Source organism: Aulostomus chinensis, chromosome 12, assembly GCF_037954235.1.
Source record: "Aulostomus chinensis isolate RoL2024-O1b breed Wild chromosome 12, RoL_Achi_v1.0, whole genome shotgun sequence".
NCBI lineage: Eukaryota > Metazoa > Chordata > Actinopteri > Syngnathiformes > Aulostomidae > Aulostomus > Aulostomus chinensis.
The window spans coordinates 17,902,020-17,925,137 of NC_141331.1; the positions used below are offsets into that span (position 1 = coordinate 17,902,020).

The 23,118-nt window shown below is 41.0% G+C and overlaps 2 protein-coding genes across 6 annotated transcripts in view; both read left to right on the forward strand.

The window, feature by feature from the left end:
• Window positions 1-11,752, forward strand: part of LOC147252326 (dedicator of cytokinesis protein 9-like) — a 76,740-nt gene extending 64,988 nt beyond the window's left edge. For 4 of the 5 annotated variants that reach the window (XM_086220601.1, XM_086220602.1, XM_086220598.1 and 1 more), the window contains exons 39-53: window positions 1,246-1,361; window positions 1,510-1,647; window positions 1,734-1,916; window positions 1,993-2,106; window positions 2,198-2,413; window positions 2,510-2,567; window positions 2,661-2,767; window positions 3,409-3,531; window positions 4,628-4,741; window positions 6,350-6,496; window positions 6,592-6,802; window positions 8,102-8,292; window positions 8,391-8,491; window positions 9,164-9,302; window positions 10,659-11,751. In XM_086220601.1, the coding sequence (XP_086076727.1) occupies window positions 1,246-1,361; window positions 1,510-1,647; window positions 1,734-1,916; window positions 1,993-2,106; window positions 2,198-2,413; window positions 2,510-2,567; window positions 2,661-2,767; window positions 3,409-3,531; window positions 4,628-4,741; window positions 6,350-6,496; window positions 6,592-6,802; window positions 8,102-8,292; window positions 8,391-8,491; window positions 9,164-9,302; window positions 10,659-10,784 (2,084 nt within the window). In that variant the 3' untranslated portion in view covers window positions 10,785-11,751. Of the gene's footprint in view, window positions 1-1,245; window positions 1,362-1,509; window positions 1,648-1,733; window positions 1,917-1,992; window positions 2,107-2,197; window positions 2,414-2,509; window positions 2,568-2,660; window positions 2,768-3,408; window positions 3,532-4,627; window positions 4,742-6,349; window positions 6,497-6,591; window positions 6,803-8,101; window positions 8,293-8,390; window positions 8,492-9,163; window positions 9,303-10,658 lie in introns of all 5 variants that reach the window. The other variant, XM_086220599.1, reaches the window with a different exon arrangement.
• A 1,838-nt stretch (window positions 11,753-13,590) lies between these two features.
• LOC147252328 (solute carrier family 15 member 1-like) lies at window positions 13,591-20,952 on the forward strand. The gene is made up of 19 exons (XM_086220603.1): window positions 13,591-13,679; window positions 13,793-13,892; window positions 14,114-14,204; window positions 14,981-15,064; window positions 15,168-15,250; window positions 15,355-15,441; window positions 15,517-15,606; window positions 15,692-15,736; window positions 15,817-15,849; window positions 15,936-16,024; window positions 16,266-16,347; window positions 16,467-16,586; window positions 16,697-16,834; window positions 16,922-16,968; window positions 17,334-17,441; window positions 17,546-17,657; window positions 20,252-20,389; window positions 20,474-20,581; window positions 20,713-20,952. The coding sequence occupies exons 1-19, from the start codon at window positions 13,606-13,608 to the stop codon at window positions 20,950-20,952; spliced, it is 1,869 nt and encodes a 622-aa protein (XP_086076729.1). The 5' UTR covers window positions 13,591-13,605.
• The last annotated feature ends 2,166 nt before the right edge of the window (window positions 20,953-23,118 follow it).

The following is a 23,118-nucleotide window of genomic DNA, read 5'->3' on the forward strand; positions in this document are numbered from 1 at the left end:
TAAACCCAGCCCGCCATCAAGCAGGACGCAGGAGATGCTTTAGAAAAGATTTTGAAATCCGGGTCCAGTTCATTTGATGTTACAGGGCTTAAACTATGTGGCAGTTCTTTGAAATGGCGTCATTTAATAAAGTTTTTTGTGTTTTCAGTGTAAGAAAGATTTCAAGTATTCTTGGAATATCAGTAGACCATGGTAAGAATGTATCAGGTTGGCAGGCAGTGTTCATTGGTTGAATTAAGAGCATGCCTGTCTTAACTGAACATTACCAGCTCATCTGCTTTTAACCATGTTTTACATTTCATCAAAACAACTGTTGCCAAATATGAAGGCTTTCATTTCAAATTATCGCTTGTTGTAAAAATTGCTGTTTATGCATCTGTGCTGCTTTTATCTCCCGTTTTTTTATTAATGGAATTCCAGTTGTAATTGTCTTTTTGCACTTAAGCAGCATTATGCAGCCTTTTTAACATAAGGTAACAGTTTCAGCACCATTTACAGAGAGCACTGACCTTCATTCCTCCTCTGAGCTCCGTACGCCTGATCCTGCTCTCTGACATTTGAGCTGACCTGCATGTAAACTCCTGCTAGCTTATAGCGCTGCTTTCTAGAGGCTAGCTTGGAATTCTCAGCACAGAGACGATGTCACACTTGAAAAGGCCAAAAAAGACTTTTATGGAGGAAGCTATGAAGAGACAGAGGAGAAGAAGACCTTTTCCCGCTACTAGTTAATCATTCGGTATAATGTTAGTTGTTAGCTACTTCATTTTAATGCATAATGAGATTGATTAGTAGCATGCAGCAATTCACAGTTGAACCAAAAATGCGGTCCCCTCACGTCAAAAGACGTTTCTGTTCTTTCCTGTCTCACTTTTGTTGAAAATCTGTTGCTCACTTCAAATCATGTTACATTTATTCAGTAATCTGCAAATTCTCACATAAAGAGACGTGAATGCACCAGCACGTGTTGCTACGTCTTATCTGCAGCCATCACCTCTTCTCTGAAAAACTGCATAATGCTCCTTTTAAGAAACAATGAACATCTCACCATTTTCATTTACTATTCATTGCTTCTTTTAAGTTTTTTAAGATTTTTTTGAAAGTTTTTTTTGTCAAGTTTAAAATGAAATGACTTGTCAACCTCAGAAAAATGTTCATTCTTCAAGCAACATCTTCAATTGTCATAATTAATTGTATCTTACATACTGTATATCTAAAGAGGTCTGATCTGATCTATGTGTTGTTCAGCCTACAGTCACTCGGACGCCGACGTGTTAAATCAATCCCTGCTAGAAGCCAACATCGCCACCGAAGTGTGCCTGACTGTCCTGGACACCCTCAGTATCTTCATCATGGGTTTCAAGGTAAAACATGATGTCATACTTGTGATGTATGTCAGGATTTATTATCTCATCAGTCCTGTAACTATTATAAAGTGTCACATCATTCTTAAGTATTCTTTCATCCAAGTATCTGATTCCTATATCTGATCTGACTTGGTCTTCACAATAGACACAGCTGTGCTCCGACCATGGCCACAGTCCTCTCATGAAGAAAGTTTTTGAAGTTCACCTTTGTTTCCTGCGGATCAATCAGTCAGAAACGGCCCTCAAGCAGGTCTTCACCTCACTGCGAACCTTCATCTACAAGGTGCAAACGCTGCCCTGTCCATCAACACTGTGTTTATCATGATAATCCCTGTGGCTGAAGCCCTTGTCGTCTCCTTCGTCCCGTAGTTTCCCTGCACGTTTTTTGAAGGCCGTGCTGACATGTGTGCTGCATTCTGCTATGAAATCTTGAAATGTTGCAACTCCAAGCTGAGCTCCATTCGAAGTGATGCAGCTCATCTGCTCTATTTCCTCATGAAGAGCAACTTCGACTACACTGGTCGTAAAACTTTTGTACGGACGCACTTACAGGTGAGATATTAGTTTGTGGATTGGAGCCAGCGTCAAGGAAGCGCTGTATTCATGATGAGTCTCTCCTTTTCGTCAGGTGGTGATTGCTGTCAGCCAGTTAATTGCTGATGTCATTGGTATTGGGAGCACTCGCTTCCAGCAGTCCCTGTCAATAATCAACAACTGTGCCAACAGCGACAAAACTATAAAGGTCAGGAAATTAGTTACTACTGGAGTTTTCCCACTATTTAAATGAAGTAATCTCATGGTTTAGAATTTTATTTCTGCCGCCTCCTCAACAGAACACAGCTTTCCCATCAGATGTGAAGGACCTGACCAAACGCATCAGAACAGTCTTGATGGCCACTGCTCAGATGAAAGAACATGAGAGAGACCCGGAGATGCTGGTGGACCTCCAGTACAGCCTGGCCAAGTCCTACGCTAGCACACCGGAGCTCCGAAAAACCTGGCTGGACAGCATGGCTCGAATCCACGTGAAGAATGGAGATATGTCCGAGGTCGTGTACTGACAGGATTGAAAATACTTGAATCAACCTCCTTACACATTGTACTCGAGTTTTCTCATCTGACCTGGTTTGCTCCTGGTGTTACAGGCCGCCATGTGCTACGTTCATGTAGCAGCACTTGTGGCAGAATATCTGCGGAGAAAAGGTACTTTGATCATCATATTGCTGCTTGACACACAGCAGCTCTGTCAGATTATAGTTAATATGTTGGTTTAAAAAATCTGACGCCATCCTGCAGGCATGTTCAAGCAGGGCTGCACCGCCTTTCGGGTTGTGACCCCAAACGTTGATGAAGAAGCAGCAATGATGGAGGATGTTGGCATGCAGGACGTCCATTTCAATGAAGTACGTATATATTTTCTATTGCTAAAGCAAACAAGAAAAATCACCGGCTAATTTATTGATTTACTGCTGAAAAAAATGAATTTTCTTTGGAATGATTTCTATTGTCCAGATATGCAACTCTCACTGCCTTGTAGTTCATCTGTTCCACCTTTGCTTAAATTCTTGGAAAACTACACAGAAGGTGATCCCTATTTAAATGATAAAACTGATGTTTTATATTTAATAAATAAATAAATAAATAAATTTACATGCAGGCATATATGTGTGTGTGTGTATATATATATATATATATATATACACATACATATATGTATATATATGTGTGTATATATACATACATATATATGTATATATATACATATATGTATATATGTATATATATGTGTATATATATGTATATGTATATATATATATATATGTGTATATATGTAGTGCAATGTCTAATTCTTCTAGTAATAGATTATTTTTGGAGTCTTTCAAAATCATAACCTGTAAGAAGAATGAAGTTGAAGAAGTTGTACTCAAGGAATATATATGCTGCTGCGCTGGTTATTTACCTCTAGATCCACCATTATTTGTTATTCTCTTCAAATATGATCAGTTTTTTCACATATCGATCCTCACCGATGTCCTCTTCTCAGGATGTGCTCATGGAGCTCTTGGAGGAGTGCGCTGATGGCCTGTGGAAAGCTGAGCGTTATGAGCTCATCGCTGACATCTACAAGCTCATCATCCCCATCTATGAAAAGCGCAGGGACTTTGAGGTATACACAGCTTCCTTCATCGGCAGTTACTTTAGTTTTATATAAGGTAAAGCATAGAAACACAGTCAAACACTGCATTTTAGCGAGTCCTAATAGGCCTCAAACTGATTTCAACTTCACAAAGTGTGTGGGCAGCGTGGCTCAGGGGTAGAGTGGCCGTCTAGCAACCGAAGGGTCGCTGGTTTGATCCTCACCCCTGGTGACCATGTCGAAGTGTCCTTGAACAAGATACTGAACCCATCATTGCTCCTGATGAGTGGGTTGCCGCCTTGCATGGCGGCTTTCACCGTGAGTGTGTGTGTGAATAGGTGAATGAAATGAGTGTAAAGCGCTTTGAGTGCCGCTAAAGTAGAAAAGCGCTTTATAAATTGAGTCCATTTTAGTTTCTGCTTCTCTTCATGTGTTGTGTTGTTCACTTCTTCCGTATTTTGGTCACCGCCCAGAGGTGTGGGGCGCCACTGCTGTGACAAATAGCAAACCTTTGTTTGTGTTTCAGTAAAAAGCAACGTCGTTAATAAACAAGGGGGCTGCAAAAGAACACAGCAGACTCCTTTCCAAGTCACATGAGTTGAAATTAAAGATTTCATTGATTTGAAAACATTATTAGTCACATTTAAAGCCAGAAATACTGTAGATTAGTACCTGTTAATCTACAGAGGATGTTTGAACTAAGATGAACTGGTGACGATCGTAGAGGGTAATTTAATTTCACAAGCCATATCGAGATGCACATACAGGGGAAAGCCGATGGGAGTCTCTGTGGAGTTAAACTGTGGAATTATTTGGATAATGATTTTTTTAATGCTTTTGAATTCAAAAGAATGTAGACGGAAAATGAAGAAATTGAGTCATATTAATGGTGCAAAAGCAGTAATTTGGTCATTATGTACTGTTGACTTCAATGTAAATGTGAAAAGATGGTAAATACAGGAGGGTTGGCTGTAATTGAGGTCATTATTGAGAGGGGGGCAGGTCGTACGTGCTCCTGTTGGTTTGTGGAATTATACACTGAACCGAGCAAATAAACCTCATAGTTTCTGCTAATTCCGCTACAGGTCTTGAAATTAAATCCTAATCATGTTCTCTGACTGCACAGAAACTGGCGCACCTCTATGACACACTGCACCGAGCGTACAGCAAAGTGACGGAGGTCATGCACACAGGCAAGAGGTTACTGGGCACCTACTTCAGAGTGGCCTTCTTTGGCCAGGTGAGTCAAACACTTGAGCAACAGCATATCCTAGACAGTTCTAGCTAGAATCCTTGTTTTTTTGATTTCACAAACACACACACGCACACACACACACACACATACACGCGCGCACACACACACACACACACACACACACACAAGTATTAATTTGGTTGCTGGTGTTGCATGGGGGCTGCCAGTGTCTAACAGCCTTTTCTGCTTTTTATCCTCTTTTAAGGCAGCGGTAAGTTGTACGGTAAACTGTACTAGCTTGTCTGAGCAGTGGTGGTGTTGGTGCTGCTATAATCCATCGCACTCGTCACACCTAATTTGCTGCTTGACGTCACAGTAACAGTCTTCATTACTGCTTCCTGTATTTAGGACTATGTTGCATGGCGCTCATCCTCCTCTGCGCTCATATCAGTGTTCACCATTTGTGGTACAGATGTAGGTTTCTAAGAATTTACCACCGGCTAAGGCTTGGATGATGAACTTATGTCCTGATTTGATACTATCAAAATACTTTGATGCAGTGTGAATTTTTATGATTATTATTGCAATTTTACAAGAATGTTGAACTTCAGACTACAATTTTGGTTTTCTGGACATTTGACTATTCTTCCAAGTCAAATCATACCCTGAATCATTTTACAGGGTTTTTGAATGTTTTTCCAAAATGTTAAATTGCACCTAACACCTTTAAAACCCACCTGAATTTGGAGACTTTTCTTATAAACACCAGACTACATCTCAAAGTTTGTACCGGTAAATAAATTTTGTACACAAAATTAAGAGAAAGTACTTTGAAATTAATTGAACAGCAATATTAGGCTGCTAGCTGCTGATATTCAAGCTGCAAAAAGCAACTCTTTACTCCAGACACTATGATAAGCATTCTTGTTTTAATTCAGGAATGAAAAGAAAATCAATTAGCAATACTGAAGTGAATGGTTTATTCTCCTACCCTTCCCACTGACCTCCATTCCTGTCCAAGTTTGTGACGTTTTCTAGATTATCTTCTGAGTGTTGTTACTTCTGCCTGTGTGCTTCAGTAGCAATGACAAATCTGTGTGTCTTTCTTCATCTGAGTGTGTTAAATTTCTCTGTAGTGTTTAAGGTAGCTATCATGGAATAATGATTGTATTCTCTGTTGTCCAAACCCTTGTAGCAGTACCAGTTTACTGACTCAGAGTCTGAGGTAAATCAACACGTGAGCCGACGTTGCGGTTGGCCCGCAGTGGTGTCGTAGGTTGTGTTGTGCTCCTTTGCTAATGCAGTCAGTGCTAGATTATCCTTTAACTCCCTTTTACTCCAGTGTTGTATTAATAATTACAGGAAACCTTTGAATATCTCACAAACATTTAAAATACACAAGTAGATACAAGAATATTTACCGTCTGTACCCCCCTGTCTCACAGTGCTGCATTTATTCTTTTTTTTTATTGTTTTTGTGCCTGGACATTAGATAGAGGTTCATGTATATGTGGAGGACATTACCATTCATTTACTCTTGGAATGACTCCACTCATGGCCCATCTGTGGTTTCACGTGGTTGTTTGCTTCTGTATATTACAAATATCCCCTACCACGTATTGCGATTGAAATGTGGGTTTTTCATCTTTTCAGGGCTTCTTTGAGGATGAGGATGGTAAGGAGTACATCTACAAAGAACCCAAATTCACTCCCCTGTCAGAAATATCCCAGAGGCTCCTCAAGTTGTATTCTGACAAGTTTGGGCAAGAAAATGTGAAGATGATTCAAGACTCTGGAAGGGTGAGACAACTGCGGTTTTATTTATTGTGATTAGAGCCTGTTTTTCCCTTTCTGATGTATAACTGATCACTTATAATTTAATGTGTGTTGTGCAGATTAACCCCAAAGACCTGGACTCCAAGTACGCATATATACAAGTGACCCACGTGACCCCGTACATGGAGGAGAAGGAGCTGGTGGACAGAAAGACTGACTTTGAAAAAAGCCACAATATTCGTCGTTTTGTGTTTGAGATGCCGTTCACCATATCAGGCAAAAAGCAAGGTGGAGTGGAGGAGCAGTGTAAACGCAGGACTATACTAACCAGTAAGTACTCCCACAGTGTAAAGGTAGTAGTACCTCTTAAGATACACTCTGAAAGGAGGGCTGTGAAAGTAAGCAAACTTTCACGGGAACACACACAAAAAAACAAAAACGTCTGAATTCCTTTCTTCTAAATCTTCCTCTGTTTAAACTTCTCACCTCCAGTTCCAGTAATTCAGTATTAATTCAATTTATTAACCAAAGACAATGAAGACAATACGAAATACAGATCCAGGTTCTATTATCCCATAAACCCTGTAGACCTTACAAATTTTCCTGCAAACAGACAAACATCAAAAGCTATTTAGAACATTTAAAAATAAATAAATAAAATAAACAAATACATATAGATATAGATATGTGTACCCGTGTGTATGTATGTATATATTTATACATGTATATACATTTGTGTGTGTATAAGTCATTATTTAACTATTTTTGATATTCAGTAAATATAGGAATGATAAAAAGAATATAAATCGGGTATTTTTAAAAATTTCAAAACTCTCACATTGTGTCAAAATTCATAAAAGAGTTCATAAATACATAATGAATAATAATGGAAACCATTTTGAAAATTTGCTCGTTTGAAAAAAATCAATGTACTACATAAATTAATTGAATTGAAGCTGTGGATTAAAATGTTAATCATGTTGAAATCTACATTCTGAATTTGTATATTTCATTGTTCATGTATGAATTCATAGTCCATATTTTCAAATAATATACTAGTTGACTGTTTTATTGGGATTAATATATATCCTGTGATATTACTCTAAGTTCTAAAATAAATCATTTATTACCGAGATGTGATAACTTCCCGATACCATTTTTTTTCAGATGCTAGAAAGGTCATCTCGTGCCAGCGAGGACGTCGTGCAAATGTTCTCTCAGCATCATAGTTCTCATGACGAGTAAACTGTTATTCACCACAGGGGAAACTGCTGTGTCTCAATTGCAAACATGCAGATCAAAGTATTCCATAGTAGTGCGTAGTTATCAATGTCACAAATGAGGTACATTCTTCAGCCAGGTGTTTCTCACATTTTCATGACTCAGCAGAATGTCGCTGCGCATGATGGGAAGATCTTGATTCGATTATGAGCATGTCAGCCGTTTGTGAAGGACCTTTCCTTATCCACAGTTATTGTTTTATGGTGCAAAGGATTCAAAAGTTCAGCTTTATCGTCTAATCTTTATTATCAATGGAGTATTACTACATATACGAGTAGAAGCTGTAAAAGTCAGAGTGGCACATGCAGGAAGAAAAAAAAGGAGTGACACTGTGTTTCTGTTCTCCAGCCACACATTGTTTCCCTTACGTGAAGAAGCGTATTGCTGTGATGTACCAGCACCACACTGACCTCAGCCCCATTGAGGTGGCCATCGATGAGATGAGCAAGAAGGTGGCTGAGATAAAGCAGCTCTGCTCCTCCAGCGAGGTGGACATGATTCGCCTGCAGCTCAAACTACAGGGCAGCATCAGTGTTCAGGTGCCAGCTTTGAATTTATATCATGCACGCACAGACCATGCCTGATGACATGTAAAAATAAAAACTATAATGGTTATGACTCATACATGTACCCCTAGGTAAATGCAGGACCACTCGCATACGCCCGCGCTTTTCTGGATGACGCTAGTGCCAAGAAGTATCCTGATAACAAGGTGAAGCAGCTGAAAGAGGTCTTCAGGTGAGATTTGAAAAGCTTTATATGCATTTACTGCTCTATAACCTTCCTTGGACGCATCTTAACAAGTATACTTTACCTTTCGGGTACTCAAAAACTGGTAGCTACTGCTCACTTAGAAGTTTCTGTGAAGCCAGAAGTCAGGAAGAGCCAGTCACTAATATTTAGCTTAAAGCTAAGGGGCTGCTGACAGCTAACCTTTACAGCAACAAAAAAACAGCAAAACTGTCCAGAAACATCCATTTAGAATCTCTCCATCACATCGTCTGGTATAATCCAGTTGTATGCTCAGTAATCCACGACTACTCTGATTTGAGTTACAAACAAACCGTATCACATCAGGTTCACGGTAGCGCTGAGTATGACCAGCTGGAGCACTCAGGTGACCTCGCTTGTGCTCATTCAGGGAAGCACAGAACCAGTAGGGTCATTGTTGGGTTTGTTTTTAAGTTTGCCAAATGTTTTCAGAGTAGTGAATTTACAGCTGGATAAAGAAGACGTGGATTATACCAGATGATGTGATGGAGAGTTTGTAAACTGATGTTGTTAGCTTCAAGCTACTCCTTCTGCACTCTGGAGTCACAGAGAAGTGACGCGGGAAGGAAAATACTTTACTCGATGGGCCACGTAAACTTTCAGGGTGAAGAATCACTTCAACTCTCTTTCTCTGAACAGGCATTTTGTGGAGGCCTGTGGTCATGGCTTAAGTATTAATGAGCGGCTAATCAAAGAGGACCAGCAGGAGTATCACGATGAGATGAAGGCCAACTACAGGGACCTTGCCAGAGAGCTGTCCATCATCATGCATGAGCAGGTGAGTACATGATTGCATCATCGGGAATATTGGCAGTCATCATCTGCCTAAATAATGGTCCCAGTGTAATCTGCTTCTGAGTGAGAGCCGTTCATGAGACGTCTGACTATGTGATAAGGTGCTCTTTGATAACTCCCTTCTCTGTTTCTCCCTGATGCTGACACAAGCAGATTGGATGGTAATACAACAGTCAGACACGTTGTGGATTGGTGGTCCAGCCAGACTACAGCATCTGATCACTGACATTATTATACACCTTAAAAACAACAACAACTGGATTTGTATACCTTCATTTGATCCCTACATGAATTCAATCTATTACAGACCTTAACACGCACGATACACGCACAGGCTTATCTTAATATGTGGATCTTCTCTTGATATCTGAGGAATCAAACCAACTGACATCTTACCTTTGCAATCAGCACGACTGATGCAGCAGCTGGCTGGATCAGTCTCTGACATGTTAATAGGAATCTGTTTGCATGTGTGTACAGTTCCTACACTGTGTGTGTTTCAGTGTGTGCATAAACTTTTTTTTTCTTCGTGAGTGAACCATGGAAGCATTATGTTGCACCTTTTGCTGATATCTGCATCCATACACAAATACGCTTTGAATTTATTTTGGATTTATTGTTGTTTTCGTTATCGATTGCCCTTCAAGTAATGGATGTTTTGACTCCCCCCATAAAGGCATATCGAGACGCGTATGTATTTATGCGATTGCAGACGGATGTGAAGATTTCCTCTGCTCACATGTCTTTATAATGAACAGCCACGGCCAGCTGACTGGCTTATCACGCCGTAAAGTCTGAAAACGTGAGAGGTACTTCTGCTTTTGTCCAAAGATATGAAAATCCACCTCTCAGCACCTTTAAAGGTAACACAAAACAAATGGTGGTTAAAGCCATACATGCTGTGTTGTTGCCGGGCAACAGCAAAGAAGTAAAGGAATCATCAAAAGACCATTTAGAAAGAGACAAACCACTTACGGAATTCTGAGCAGAAAAACTAAACTCAAACTGTCATTTTCTATGTGGTATTTGTGTCCCAGTGACCATAAATATGCAGGTATGAATCTCCCCCATTTTATTTCATAGGATCCTGTCTTTTCAACTCAAAATAATTGCCTCGAGTGTCTGTGACTATAGTTTGGCCAGAAGTCTTGCTCTGGAAATGATCCCAGTGGTATCACAAACAAGAATTTACTACTCGTGAGATTCAGATTTCTGTTTGTAGAAAAGTGGTGGATGGATGTTGTTAGTCGTCGCTTGCTTTTGCAGTCTTTATATTACGATGAACTTTGCTAGCTACAAACGTTCGATGTTTGTGTTAATATCTCATTCCTGTTTCCAGATCAGCACCGTGGAAGACGGCATCAAAAGCGTTCTCCCTGACTCTCTTCACATCTTTAATGCCATCAGTGGCACGCCGACGAGTACCACCATCCAGGGCATCCCCAGCTCCTCCTCCGTGGTATGATGCTAGCCTCGGCACACCGTCGCTAGCCTGGCATGCCCGTGAGGGACAAAAGCACAGACAGCTTTGGCCAATTTTCGTCCAAATTTTTGCTGCTGGCTTCCTCTGCGGATTAGGACCGAGGCACTGTGTTTGATACATAACTACACAGCACAGTTGGATGTAGCCAATCGCAATTCCCTGCGAGAGCACAAAGGTCAGACGTGAGCAACAAGAGGGGAGAGAGACGGCAGGACACGGACTTTGTCACTGCTTCAGATAGTGATTATGTAACCTGTCTTCATCCTCACGTCCACCTGACAAGACTAAGCAGGGTTTTCATGGATCCATTCCTGTTGGAAACTTTCATATGCATGCCCTTATTACATTACACCCACCACCCGTCCCAGTTTTTTTGTTTATTTTGGTAATGTTTCACATTGTGTTTTTGTATAGTCCACTTTTATAAGCCAATGTATTGATATCTAGATGAACTGTATATGCTGCATACGCTCACCAACCTGTACATGAAGTAATATTTCTACAAACATTTACAAAAATGGCCTCCTTTGATTTATCTTAGCTTGAATCACTTTAATGTCTTAGAACGGGGAGAGTTTTAAAATATTTAAAGCCATTGCATACAAAATATATTCCAAGTTGTTTATTAATGTTTGTTAAAAAAGGATTGTGTGCAATATTTGCTAAATATCTTGCTGTGTGGAGCTCATACACTGTAAAGATGAGGTTCACCTTCTTGCCAAAGCAAAGAGGTGTGGAACCAAACACTGCACCTACTGTGGAAGAAATTTGAAGCTTTTACCATTTTAGTGTTCATTGAGATGTTTAAGGAATTGTTTTATATTTGGGCAGCAATGGTTTTTTTATTTTTATTTTTATTTAACACAAAGTCACTGTTCTGCTGTAAAAGGATGCTCTCCAATGCTTTTCTTGTAATAAAATACACTAATTTCTCTGCAACGGGTTGCGTTTTAATCTCCCATTTGATCAAGTCACTTTTATGAGTTGTCAAGGACCATATATAGCTGACTCCCTATCTCCTGTTTCTCTTGTTCCCACCCATCATAAAAGCGACACAGTCAGCAGGGTGCAAGACAGCTCAAGGATTATTAATAAGAAGCAATATTATGCAAACGCTCCCTCACTCTTGAACTGAAGGATTATCCCTGTAGAACAGCAGCCTCTCTCATCCATCATGGCAGGTGAGATTTTTCTTTTGGTGTGTCTTGAAGATCAAAATCTGCCGAAATCCCTGGAGATAACATGCAGGTTAGAACGATCACTTATGTGTAGTTAAACCAGTTTAATATCCTGCACAGATTACAAGGATCCAGAGAAAGAGAAGAAGAGTAAAGGGACGGTAAGGTCTTTAATAAGCTGGATGTTCATGCCAGATTTTTTTTTAATAAAGAGATCAATATGCATTTTTCTGTATGATCCACTGATAACTTATTATTCTGAAGTAGACCTACCTGTAGTAAATGTTATATCTGTTTAAAAAATATGTTTGATCGAATAATTTTACCCTGCTGAATGTTGTTCAGGACAAAACAGTTTGTGGATACCCCATCAGCATTTTTTTCATCGTGGTGAATGAGTTCTGTGAAAGGTTCTCCTACTATGGCATGCGCGGTGAGAATATTTCACATATGACCGAACATTTCAGAGCTGTAAGATCTAAGATGGATATGAAAATACGAAGATGTTTGCTGTGCTTGTCCCCAGCTGTCCTGGTGCTGTACTTTAAATACTTCTTGAGCTGGAGCGATGACTTGGCCACCTCCATCTACCACACCTTTGTGGCTCTGTGCTACCTGACCCCTATTTTAGGGGCCATTGTGGCTGATTCCTGGCTGGGAAAGTTTAAGTGAGTTCACACAAGTGCCGCTAATTGAACGTGTGACAGCTAGAGCTGCAAGTTCGATTTATCTGCGTCATCCATGACTCGCTTACTTGTTAAATCTGTCAAAGAATTTTTGAGAAATGGTCGTCGGCAATTTCCCATAACTCCAAATGTTTCCTCTGTTCATCCAGCGACCCAAAGACTTTTCCTTTTCTTTCATATAACCTAAAATAGCGATCAAAAAAAACCTTATGATCGTAAGAGTGGAACCAGCAAATGTTATTCTTACTAGGAAGGCGACTGAAATTGATCCATCATCAACAGAGTTGCCTGCTTGAATTATTTTGTCATTCAACACACACCACCTGTTTGAGGTTAAGACTCCCGTGCAAAGATTGTATACTTTGGGAGTACCTCTATGTCCTTGATTCTTCATTTACTACATGTTATATTTCAGTACTAAACTTTATCTAAAATGAAATCGAAAGAGACTCCAAGGCCTTAAACTATCCAATCCTTTTTTTGTTTTTTTTAACCACCACCTCTTTCATTATCTGCCTGATGACCCTCAGAGATCGATTTTTATGAACCACAACAAGGAGTTGAATCCTTAAGCGGGGAACAACTGGACTCAACTACTTATTGCTCTTCTAAAATGAGCAACAATAAAATTCTACTTACACGAACGCTCAGTATCTCAGGAGTACTTCACAAAGTAGTACTGTGTACATATGTGAGGTGGTTCTGCTCGATCATCTTTACTTTTGAAAATGTAAAATAACTGCGATGCCAGACCAGTGAAATACTCTTTCAGCAACCCCGTTATACAGTTAAAGTGGGATTTTTTTCCCCTTTTTTTTTCATGTGAAGAAATTTGATAGTGCGACTTTCACTTGTAACCGAATTTTTCACATCTTTCTTCCTCCCTCCCTCAGAACCATCATCTACTTGTCCATCGTCTATGCTATTGGCCAGGTAGCGATGGCTGTCAGTGCGGTCCATGACATCACTGACACCAACAAAGATGGGAAGCCAGACGACATGACCTTTCATGTGTGGGTTTCTATTCTACTACTATCATCCCACCCACCCCCCCCCCCCCAAAAAAAATTTGAGTTTTCACCATGTGTTCCTTCATTATGACCTCCTCGTGTTTCCCCACGTTCAGTGTGATGGCGATGGTGGGTCTCTTCCTCATCGCTCTGGGAACTGGCGGCATCAAACCTTGCGTGGCTGCTTTCGGTGGTGACCAGTTTAAAGACCACCAGGTTGGAACATGATTTTTATGCTTGAGCACATGCGAAAATGCTAAATAGTATACAATAATAATAATAATACAGCCATATGCTGGTTGGTCATGCCGATTTGCAGTAGGAAATATAATCTCAAGGCCTCTTATACTAGTAATCTTAGCACAATGCAATCAATTTAACACACTCAGAATAGGATGATGGCAACACTAATGCGTGATTATTTTTTCTCTGCCCAGGAAAATCAGAGGAGAACATTTTTCTCTATATTCTACCTGTGCATCAATGGTGGGAGTCTCCTGTCTACTATTATCACTCCAATCCTCAGAGGTAAATAGCCGTCTACACACCCCTGGACGTGATCTGGATCAAATTCTAGACCCTGGTTCCTTTAGACTGTCAGGCCATTGGCAGGATACATCTAATGGGGGCATTTTCTGATGATATGTCATCGATGAATTTCAGTCAGGCCCCTTAAATCCATGTGAAGGATGAAGAACTTTAGGATTGTAGATTTAATCTTGATTGTGTTCTGAATGAACGATCCAGGAGACCTTTCATGAATTTATTTATTCATTTGCAGATAGAAAGAAAAAATTATGAATGGATTTTGATGATACCGTATTATATTCTTTATCTCAGTAGCCTCCTAGGGGAGGACAGTCTTCTCTGTCTGTGTCCTCACCCTTAACCAATAGTCTTGCTTCTAATCTTCAGATGTTAACAATAATTTTGTGTCCCACAAACAATCACTTTTCTCTTCTTGAATTTCATCACTTCACCGTGTTGTCACTGTTAGTGTCAGCTGCCTTTGATTGTGTTGTTTTATTGTGATCCTTTCTGTTCATTTAGCATGCAGTCAAGTGTTTGTAGACTATGGGCCCTATTCAAGTGACCTATGGCACCAGGAGGTTGAAACTAGCAATGGCGCTTTTGCTTGTTTCAACCTCCTGGTGCCATAGGTCACTTGAATAGGTGTGGAACGCTTTTAAAAGAGTCATACTTCTGTTTTTCCAGGCTGGATTCAAATATGTGCTTCGGCAAAGATGTCGCTGGAAGTCTTCACATATGACAATTTTAAATGATGTGTTTGTCTCCACCTGCAGCTCAAGAGTGTGGCATCCACAGTAAGCAGAGCTGTTACCCTCTGGCCTTCGGTGTCCCTGCAGCTCTAATGGTCGTTGCCCTCGGTGGGTCCGAGCAATTATGAGATTCTGGTTCCGCAAATGAAGCAAAAATGTAAAAATGCACTGCTTAATGAAAGTAATGTTTTGTCTGTGATGCTCCAAACAGTGGTCTTCATTGTTGGTAGTGGTTTGTATTACAAAGCTGAGCCTCAAGGAAATATCATGCTGGATGTGTGTAAATGTATTGGGGTAAGTCAGGTTTACACTGTTTGCATGAACACATTCAGTGATTCAGTGTCTCCTGGTGTTTCTGAAAGTTTCTCACTCTTTCTTTTTGCTCACTTCTGATTCAGTTTGCCCTTAAAAACCGCTACAGGCACAGAAGCAAACGATTCCCAAAGAGGCAGCACTGGATGGACTGGGCAGAGGAAAAATATGACGTAAGTTTTACTGTTTGTGATTGGCAAAAGTTCCTTATGGGCGATGCAATAATATATATTCTCTCTGCTCTGTAGAAACTCCTGATTGCTCAAATAAAAATGGTGTTGAGGGTCCTATTTCTTTACATCCCACTTCCAATGTTCTGGACTCTTTTTGATCAAAAGGTATTTTAAAGTTTCTTGTTAGTTCAAAGCTTCTCCAGTGTTGCACCATGGAACCCACATTCTAAATCCTCCACCTGTGTTTCAGGGTTCTAGATGGACTCTGCAGGCCACCACCATGGATGGGAACTTTGTAAGTTTATTGATACATCAATTGGAGATATATTTGCTAAGCAATGTGTTCATATTCTAATGATCTCTTTCTGTCTGCAGGGGGCACTTGTTATCCAGCCTGATCAGATGCAGGTACATTTATCATTGTCACATGGACCGATGTTCTGAACTGCACTGGATTTGAAAAAATCTGTTTGTTTCATGGTTGTCTTTGACAGACCGTCAACCCCATACTGATTTTGACTCTGGTGCCTATCATGGACAGTCTGATCTACCCTCTGATCAAAAAGTGTGGTTTTAACTTCACGTAAGTAACAGCAGTTTGGCAAAACATGCTTCTGTGCTTTCCATTCATGTTAGTATTGGTATAAATAAAATTAAAAGCCTCATGTTTTACATGCAGGCTAGCTATGCTATGAGTTAAAGTGTTTTTCTGAAAGCAGGCTTTTGCAGAGGAAGAGCTCAAACATCGTACATTTGAAAATATTCATATGGACTTCAGGAAAAAAAGAGCAAATGAGTAACACTACTCAATTTTGACTCAACAGTCCTCTGAAAAGAATGACAGTGGGGATGCTTCTAGCAGCAGTGGCGTTTATCTGTGCTGCTCTGGTTCAGATTGAAATTGATGTGAGTGGACAATTCTTTTTTTTTTTTTACTCTATCATATCTCAACTAAAATGCTTATTTGTTCAGTGATTGGAGTTGACAGCAAACACATTAACTTTCTACTTTCTGCTAATATTCAGAAAACACTGCCCACATTCCCATCAGCCTCCCAGAGTCAGCTGAAAATACTCAACATGGGCAGGAATCCAGTCAAAGTCACACTGTCAAACGATGAGCTCCTGGATCTTCCTGCTGCTCAGGTGTGTCTTTATGTGCATAAACATCAGACTCAACTTTGACCAAAGTTGGAGTTTCAAGTGCTCCATATTTGAACCTCCATTTTTGCTCTCGTCCATGTTTTTGTCTTTAGGCCAGTGATAAATACTTCACATTTAGAGAAGAAGTAATCAGCGTTTCAGTCGACGGAGCAGAGAGATCTATTGACTTGGCCAAAGGAGAACGACAGACGCTTCTTATTCCTGCAAACTTAAGTCATCAGTGGCACTTGGTTGGTTGGAAGTGCACATATAAGAATTTAAAAATATAAGCCATTTAATCATTACCTTCATAAACATCTACTGTTCTGTTCCCTCAGATGCAGGATTTGACGACCAAACCACAGCAAGGAAACAACGCAATCAGGTAAAGTTCACCATGTTGATTAAAGTTAATAATTATGCCATGACTGCTTTGGCATATAGCAGGAAAATATAGCACTGAAAATCATTTGTAAATAGCAGCCCAGAAGATAACATAAAGAGAAATGTGGAGTGAGGCCACCATTTAAGGTGCCAACCTGCTCATTGGGACAATTAGCAGTCCAGTGTCCTGCGAGAGGACACCTGGACAAAGTGTCTGGAGGACGAATCAAAGCAGTAATGCACCCAGTACCAGATGGCCACTCTACCAAGATCCTAGCTATGTTGATAATGTTCTTATGAATTTATACATGGACTGTGTTCATCTCTCTGATTTTAATGTTGTTGCTAATCATGCATTGATTTCAGATTTGTAAATGGACTGGCCACAGGAGTGAACGTTTCTGCTTCCGGAGCAGACTTTGGATTAATTGAGTCGCATGATTATTCCAACTATTCCCAGATAGAAAATGGAAAGTAAGTTTTGATCTTTTTACATAAACCAGTTCACTGTTTTTATCCTAAAAAAAAAGTGTGTTTTTTTTGTGAACAGTTAACAGATTTTATTTTCTCATGATCAGGGCCACATTCACCATACGGACAGATTCACAGTCGTGTGAATACAGCAAGGAGTTTGGATTTGGAAGTTCCTACACTTTCTTTATTCCCAGCACTTTAATCTTTGGACCAGCTGTAAGTTTTCGACATGATTACTTCTTTTCAAACCGAGTTATGAAATGCTTCACAGACCAAGATCAACTATGAGTAAAAACATGGAGCATGGGAACAATAACCACAAAGAGAAAAATAAAATCATACAACATAAGATTCACATAAAGTGCATTAAGAAGGTAATATAGATAAATAGCAGATTTACATTAAAATAATAGCCTTTCTCTAAAAATGTTGTTTTTAGTTAAGTTTATTTCACACATAAAAAGAAATGACAAACAAATAAAAAACCTAAAGAGAATATACAAGTATGTTTGAGGGCGTGGTTGAAATCTGTGAAGGGTTTTTCATTTGTTCATTCATTGTCCTCCGCTTATCCGGGTCGTCCGCCAAGACATATAATCCCTCCAGTGTGTCCTGCTCAGCCCAGAGGCCTCCTCCCGGTTGGACATGCCGGGAAAGTGTCCAGGAGGTATCCTCACCAGATGCCCGAGCCACCTCAACTGACTCCTCTCGACATGGAGGAGCAGCTACTCTGAGTCTTTCCTAAATGTCCGAGGTCCTCACCCTATTTCTAACAAAGAGCCCAGCCACCCTGCGGAGGAAACTGTATTTGTGATCTTGTTCTTTTGGTCATTACCCAAAGCAAAATGAGAGCTTTGCCTTTTGGCTAAGCTCCCTCTTTACCACAATGGATGGGTTTAGTGCCCACATCACTGCAGATGCCACTCCAATCCGGCTGTCAATCTCCACTTCCATCCTACCCTCTCTCATGAACAAGATCCTGAGATGCTTAAACTCCTCCACCTGAGGCAGGACCTCCCTCCTGACAAGGAGTGGGCAGGCCACCCTTTTCCGTCTGAGGACCATGGCCTGAGACTTGGAGGTGCTGATTCTCATCCCAGCTGCTTCACATTTTGCTGCAAACTGCCCCAGCAAGAGCTGGAGGTCATGGTTTGATGGAGCTAAGAGGACTGCAACATCTGCAAAGAGCAGAGACGACATCCTCCCACCACCAAACTCGACCCCTTCTACCCCCTGGCTGCGCCTAAAAATTCTGTCCATAAAAGTTATGAACAGAAACGGTGACAAAGGGCAGCCTGGGCAGAGTCCAAACCTCACAGGGAACAAGTTTTACTTACTGCCAGGAATGCTAACCCTTTGTAAGGGGCCAGCGAGCCCATACTCCCGGAGTCCCCCCCCCAAGGTGCTCCTTGAAACGAAGTCAAACGCCCTCTCCAAATCCACAAAACAGATGTGGACTGGTTGGGCAAACTCCCATGCCCCTTCCAGCACCCTATCGAGAGTAAGGAGCTGATCCACGGGTCCACAGCCGGGACAAAAACCACATTACTACTCCTCAATCTGAGGTTCAACCTGACCATCCTCTCCAGTACCCTGGCGTAGACCTCTCTGGGGAGGCTGAGGAGTGTGATAGTTGGAACACACCCTCCAGTCCCCTTTTTTGTCCCCCGGTCGGACAATGAAGTCCCCAGTCGGGGCGCCATCCAGCACCCTTCCCAGGGACTCCAAAAAGGGTGGGTACTCTGGACTGCTGTTCAGGGCATAAGCACAGACAGCAGTCAGGACCCGTTCCCCAACCCAAAGGCACAGGGAAGTTACCCTTTTGTCCACTGGGTTAAACCCCAACGTACAGGCAGAGAGTCTGGGGGCTATCAAAAAGCCCATCCCAGCCCTCTGCCTCTCACCCGCAGAAACTCCACCAAAGGAGAGAACCCAACCCAACCAACTCTCAAGAACTTGGGTTCTGAAGCAGCAGCTATGTGTTGAGGTGAGGTTGACTATATCTAGCCGGTAACGCTCAACCTCTTCCACCAGCTCTGGCTCCTTCCCCGCCAGAGAGGTGACATTCAATGTCCCAAAAGTCACGGCATGTGTCTCGGGATCAGACAGCCAAGGCCCCTGCCTTGGTCTGCTGCCCAAACCGCAATGCACCGGAACCTATTGGTTCCTCCTGCGGGCGGTGGGCCCATAGGGTGATGAGTCCATGAAACCTTTTCGAGCTGGGCCTGGCCAGACCCCATGGGCGATGGCCTGGCCACCAGGCGCTCACCCACAGGCCCCGGTAACCCTCCAGGCTAGGTACACGAACTCTTTTGTCTTCTTCCCATGAAGGGTCTTTTGAACTGTTCTTTGTTTGATCCTTCACCGAGGACCAGTCTGCCTTTGGTGACCCAACCAGGGGCAAAATGCCCCCACAGCATAGCTCCTAGGGTCCTGAGGGCACTCAAACTATTTGAGGAATAAATATTATACTTCCTTCTCAACTTTGGTTGCGAAACACATTTCAGAATAAAAAAAAATCACACCTTAAAAACAGTTGAATTGTAAATGTGTTCTATATGTGAGTTCCTCCCCTTGAGACTGAAAAGGCAGATTGCAATACGTAGCATACAATTCAATTAAATCACGCACAGTAATAGTAATAATAATAAGTTAAAATCTGTTGTTAGGTCAGTTGTATTGGCAGAAGCATCCAGTTTTAAAAATCAATAAAAGTGATTCTGTTGTGTTTCCTAAATGTTACCTTTGTTTTAGGCAACATGTTCCCAAATAACTTCTATTCACAAATACAGACTGATTCTTCTTTTCAGTGTCAGGACTCTGTTACTGCAGCTGAGGACATCAAGCCCAACTCGGCCCACATGGCCCTCCAGATCCCACAGTACTTCTTTATAACGGCTGGTGAAGTGATGTTTTCTGTCACAGGTCTGGAGTTTTCATACTCACAGGTAAAAAGGAAAGACTATACAGAAATCAGTCCATCATAATATGTACTCTGTGTTTATTTTATGTCATTATTCTGTGTCTGTAAGGCACCCAGTAACATGAAAGCAGTACTACAAGCAGGCTGGTTGTTCACTGTTGCTGTTGGCAACTTCATCGTTCTGATTGTGGCTGAGATCGCTAAACTCCCCAAACAGGTTAAAAACAGATTTACTCACAAAAATTTTCCTGAAAAAGTGTGTCAAAAGGATAATGGATGTTTGTAGTTAACACAAGTGACTCATGATGGTGCATTAATGCCACGTTTGTTCCCCTGTCTTTTTCAAAGTGGGCGGAGTACGTGCTCTTTGCCTCTCTCTTGATGGCAGTGTGTATCATCTTCTCCATCATGGCGTATTTCTACACCTACATTGACCCTGCTGAGATTGAGGCCCAGTTCAAGAAGGACGCTGGTGAAGTTGATGATGATGATGATGATGACAAAAAGAAACCAGCGATTGAGATGGTCAAGAAAGACCCAGTAAAATGTGATGATGAAAATATTGCAGCTAAACAAACTAAAATGTGAAATCCATTCTAAATGGTAATAGACACCAATGGGTCGGTGGGTGGGTGGGGGGGGGGGGCTTTATATTGAAACTTGTCCACCCGAAGCCTGAGGGTCTGAGGTTTGGCTCATCTAAGTACACATACCCGGATTAAAATCCACGGTCAGATATATGTGTATGATCTTGGGTGGTATGGGCAGGTAACACCACAGAGAATGTGGAGCAGGTGTCTGCAGGATTGTGACTGTTACTATGCATAATTAAATTATTAGAAACCAAAGGAAAAAAATGTATATTTTTACTCTTGCCTAAAAAAATCTGAATGATCAATTCCTTGACATGGTACATTGGGATAGCTCAAGTGTTCTAAATGAGTTATTTTATGTCTTACAAGTGAATCTGACTGTACTTATACAATTGATTTTTTATCCCAGGCGGCTTTTTATCATCAGATTATAACACTGTACACAGGATAAAGCAACAGCAAAGTCTACTCAGTTTTATCATTTAGTCTTGAAATTGAGCAGTAATTTCAAAAAACTGAATATGAAATGCTAATATTAATGTACACTCAGTATGATGACTGCAAAATGATACAACGTTGAAAACGTATCAATCAAAAAACTGTTAATATTATTTTTGAATGAATATCAAGAAATGATTGCTAAACAAATGTTATTTCGACAAAAAACAACAGTTAGGACATTTGTTATCACTAAAACACCATCTTTTAGAACCCACTGTACTGAATTGGATGATGCTTTCACGGGGAAATTAATCGTGACATTGAAGGGACCACAGGGTAAAGATGCTGTTCATCAGTCCCGTGTTCATAATCATGCATGACAGAAGAAATGTGTCCAAATTTGGCTGAATTTGTGTAATCTAATCCTGCCACTAGGCAGGTAGATGTTAAGGTAAGTCTCTAGAACTCAAGTGCAACCATAAAAACACAAAACCTGATTGAAATAAAAGTGCGTATGTGTGTGCTTGATTGTTTTTTTTAGTGAGGGATCAAGTCCTCCACCATTACAATGAGTATAAAAGATGTCAGTGAACATGTGCAGTACAAACAAAGAAACTGATTTCACTTTTACATGTGCAATGATGCTGTTATGTGTCAGTTGTGATGAGGAAATAAATAAGAAGAAGCTATATTTCTTTGTCTCATCATTAACAAGCATGCAATGCTGACCCCACGCCAGAGAATAATCAGGTTGATTAGCATGTAAGAACCAGTGGTGGGTGACTGAGGGAGCTGACCAGGTAGCATCAGAATGTTAGCTTGTAGCACTTGCTAGCACCGGCCTTGTTTGAGACTTCACATTGGTGCACAGATAGCCTCCACACAGTCCTTGACATAAATTGGGTCAGAATCCATTGCCATGCAGACCAAGACAACCTGGAACCCTTCCTTGATGCAGCCTTCTTCACCTTTGCAGACATTATTGTTTTCTTCACAGCCATCAGGCCCAATTTAAGTGATTTATTGTGCCAAGGTTTGGAGGATGGTGCCAGGAGGACCAATGTTTGCGCCATACACCATGAAGAGGCAGATCTTTGGTCAATGGCATTGTGGAAGAAGTGATATTTATACGGCGCCTCAAGGAGTAAAGCAGATCCCCAGCATTTCAGTGTGGTTCTATTGGTGCCCAGTAAAGTGGAAACATTTGCTGCCAGCTCCTCCCAGGCCTGACTCACCTATGATTACCTCGATGGATTCTTGCTGCTTCTTTATGTGAACATAGGACATGCGTCTTCACCTGGTGCACTTGTTTCTTCAGATGAGAAGTGCTCTCTTTTCCTGAGTTGAAATGCTTGAACCACTTGACAAGGAATTTCCAGTATCCAACCCCCCCACCCCACCCCCACGTGACCCTAAAAAGGATAAGCGGAAGAAGATGGATGGATGGATGAATAGCAAATTCCTGTTCAGAGATCAATGGACAAGCTCTCTACCCTCCAGGGGAATCTGAAGGGCTCATGAAAATACAACATATTTACAGTTTGTGCTCTTGGGATCTATTTAAATTAAACATAAATTGCACAACTTTTTTTTTTCATTACATGATAGCACACATTACAACTCCCAATCACTAAATAACTTTCACTTGACCTTTTGAGTGAGATAGAAAAGTGCTGCTGTTTCTTGTCTTCCTTCCTGACAACCACTACCCAAAGTAGGA

Bases quoted from the DNA above. Each gene is read 5' to 3' on its own strand.
- LOC147252328 (XM_086220603.1), top strand. From the start codon at position 13,606: ATGGCTGTCAGTGCGGTCCATGACATCACTGACACCAACAAAGATGGG. The intron at 15,251-15,354 runs GTAAGTCAGGTT...CTTCTGATTCAG, and splicing joins ATGTGTGTAAATGTATTGGG to TTTGCCCTTAAAAACCGCTA. The intron at 20,390-20,473 runs GTAAAAAGGAAA...TGTGTCTGTAAG, and splicing joins TGGAGTTTTCATACTCACAG to GCACCCAGTAACATGAAAGC.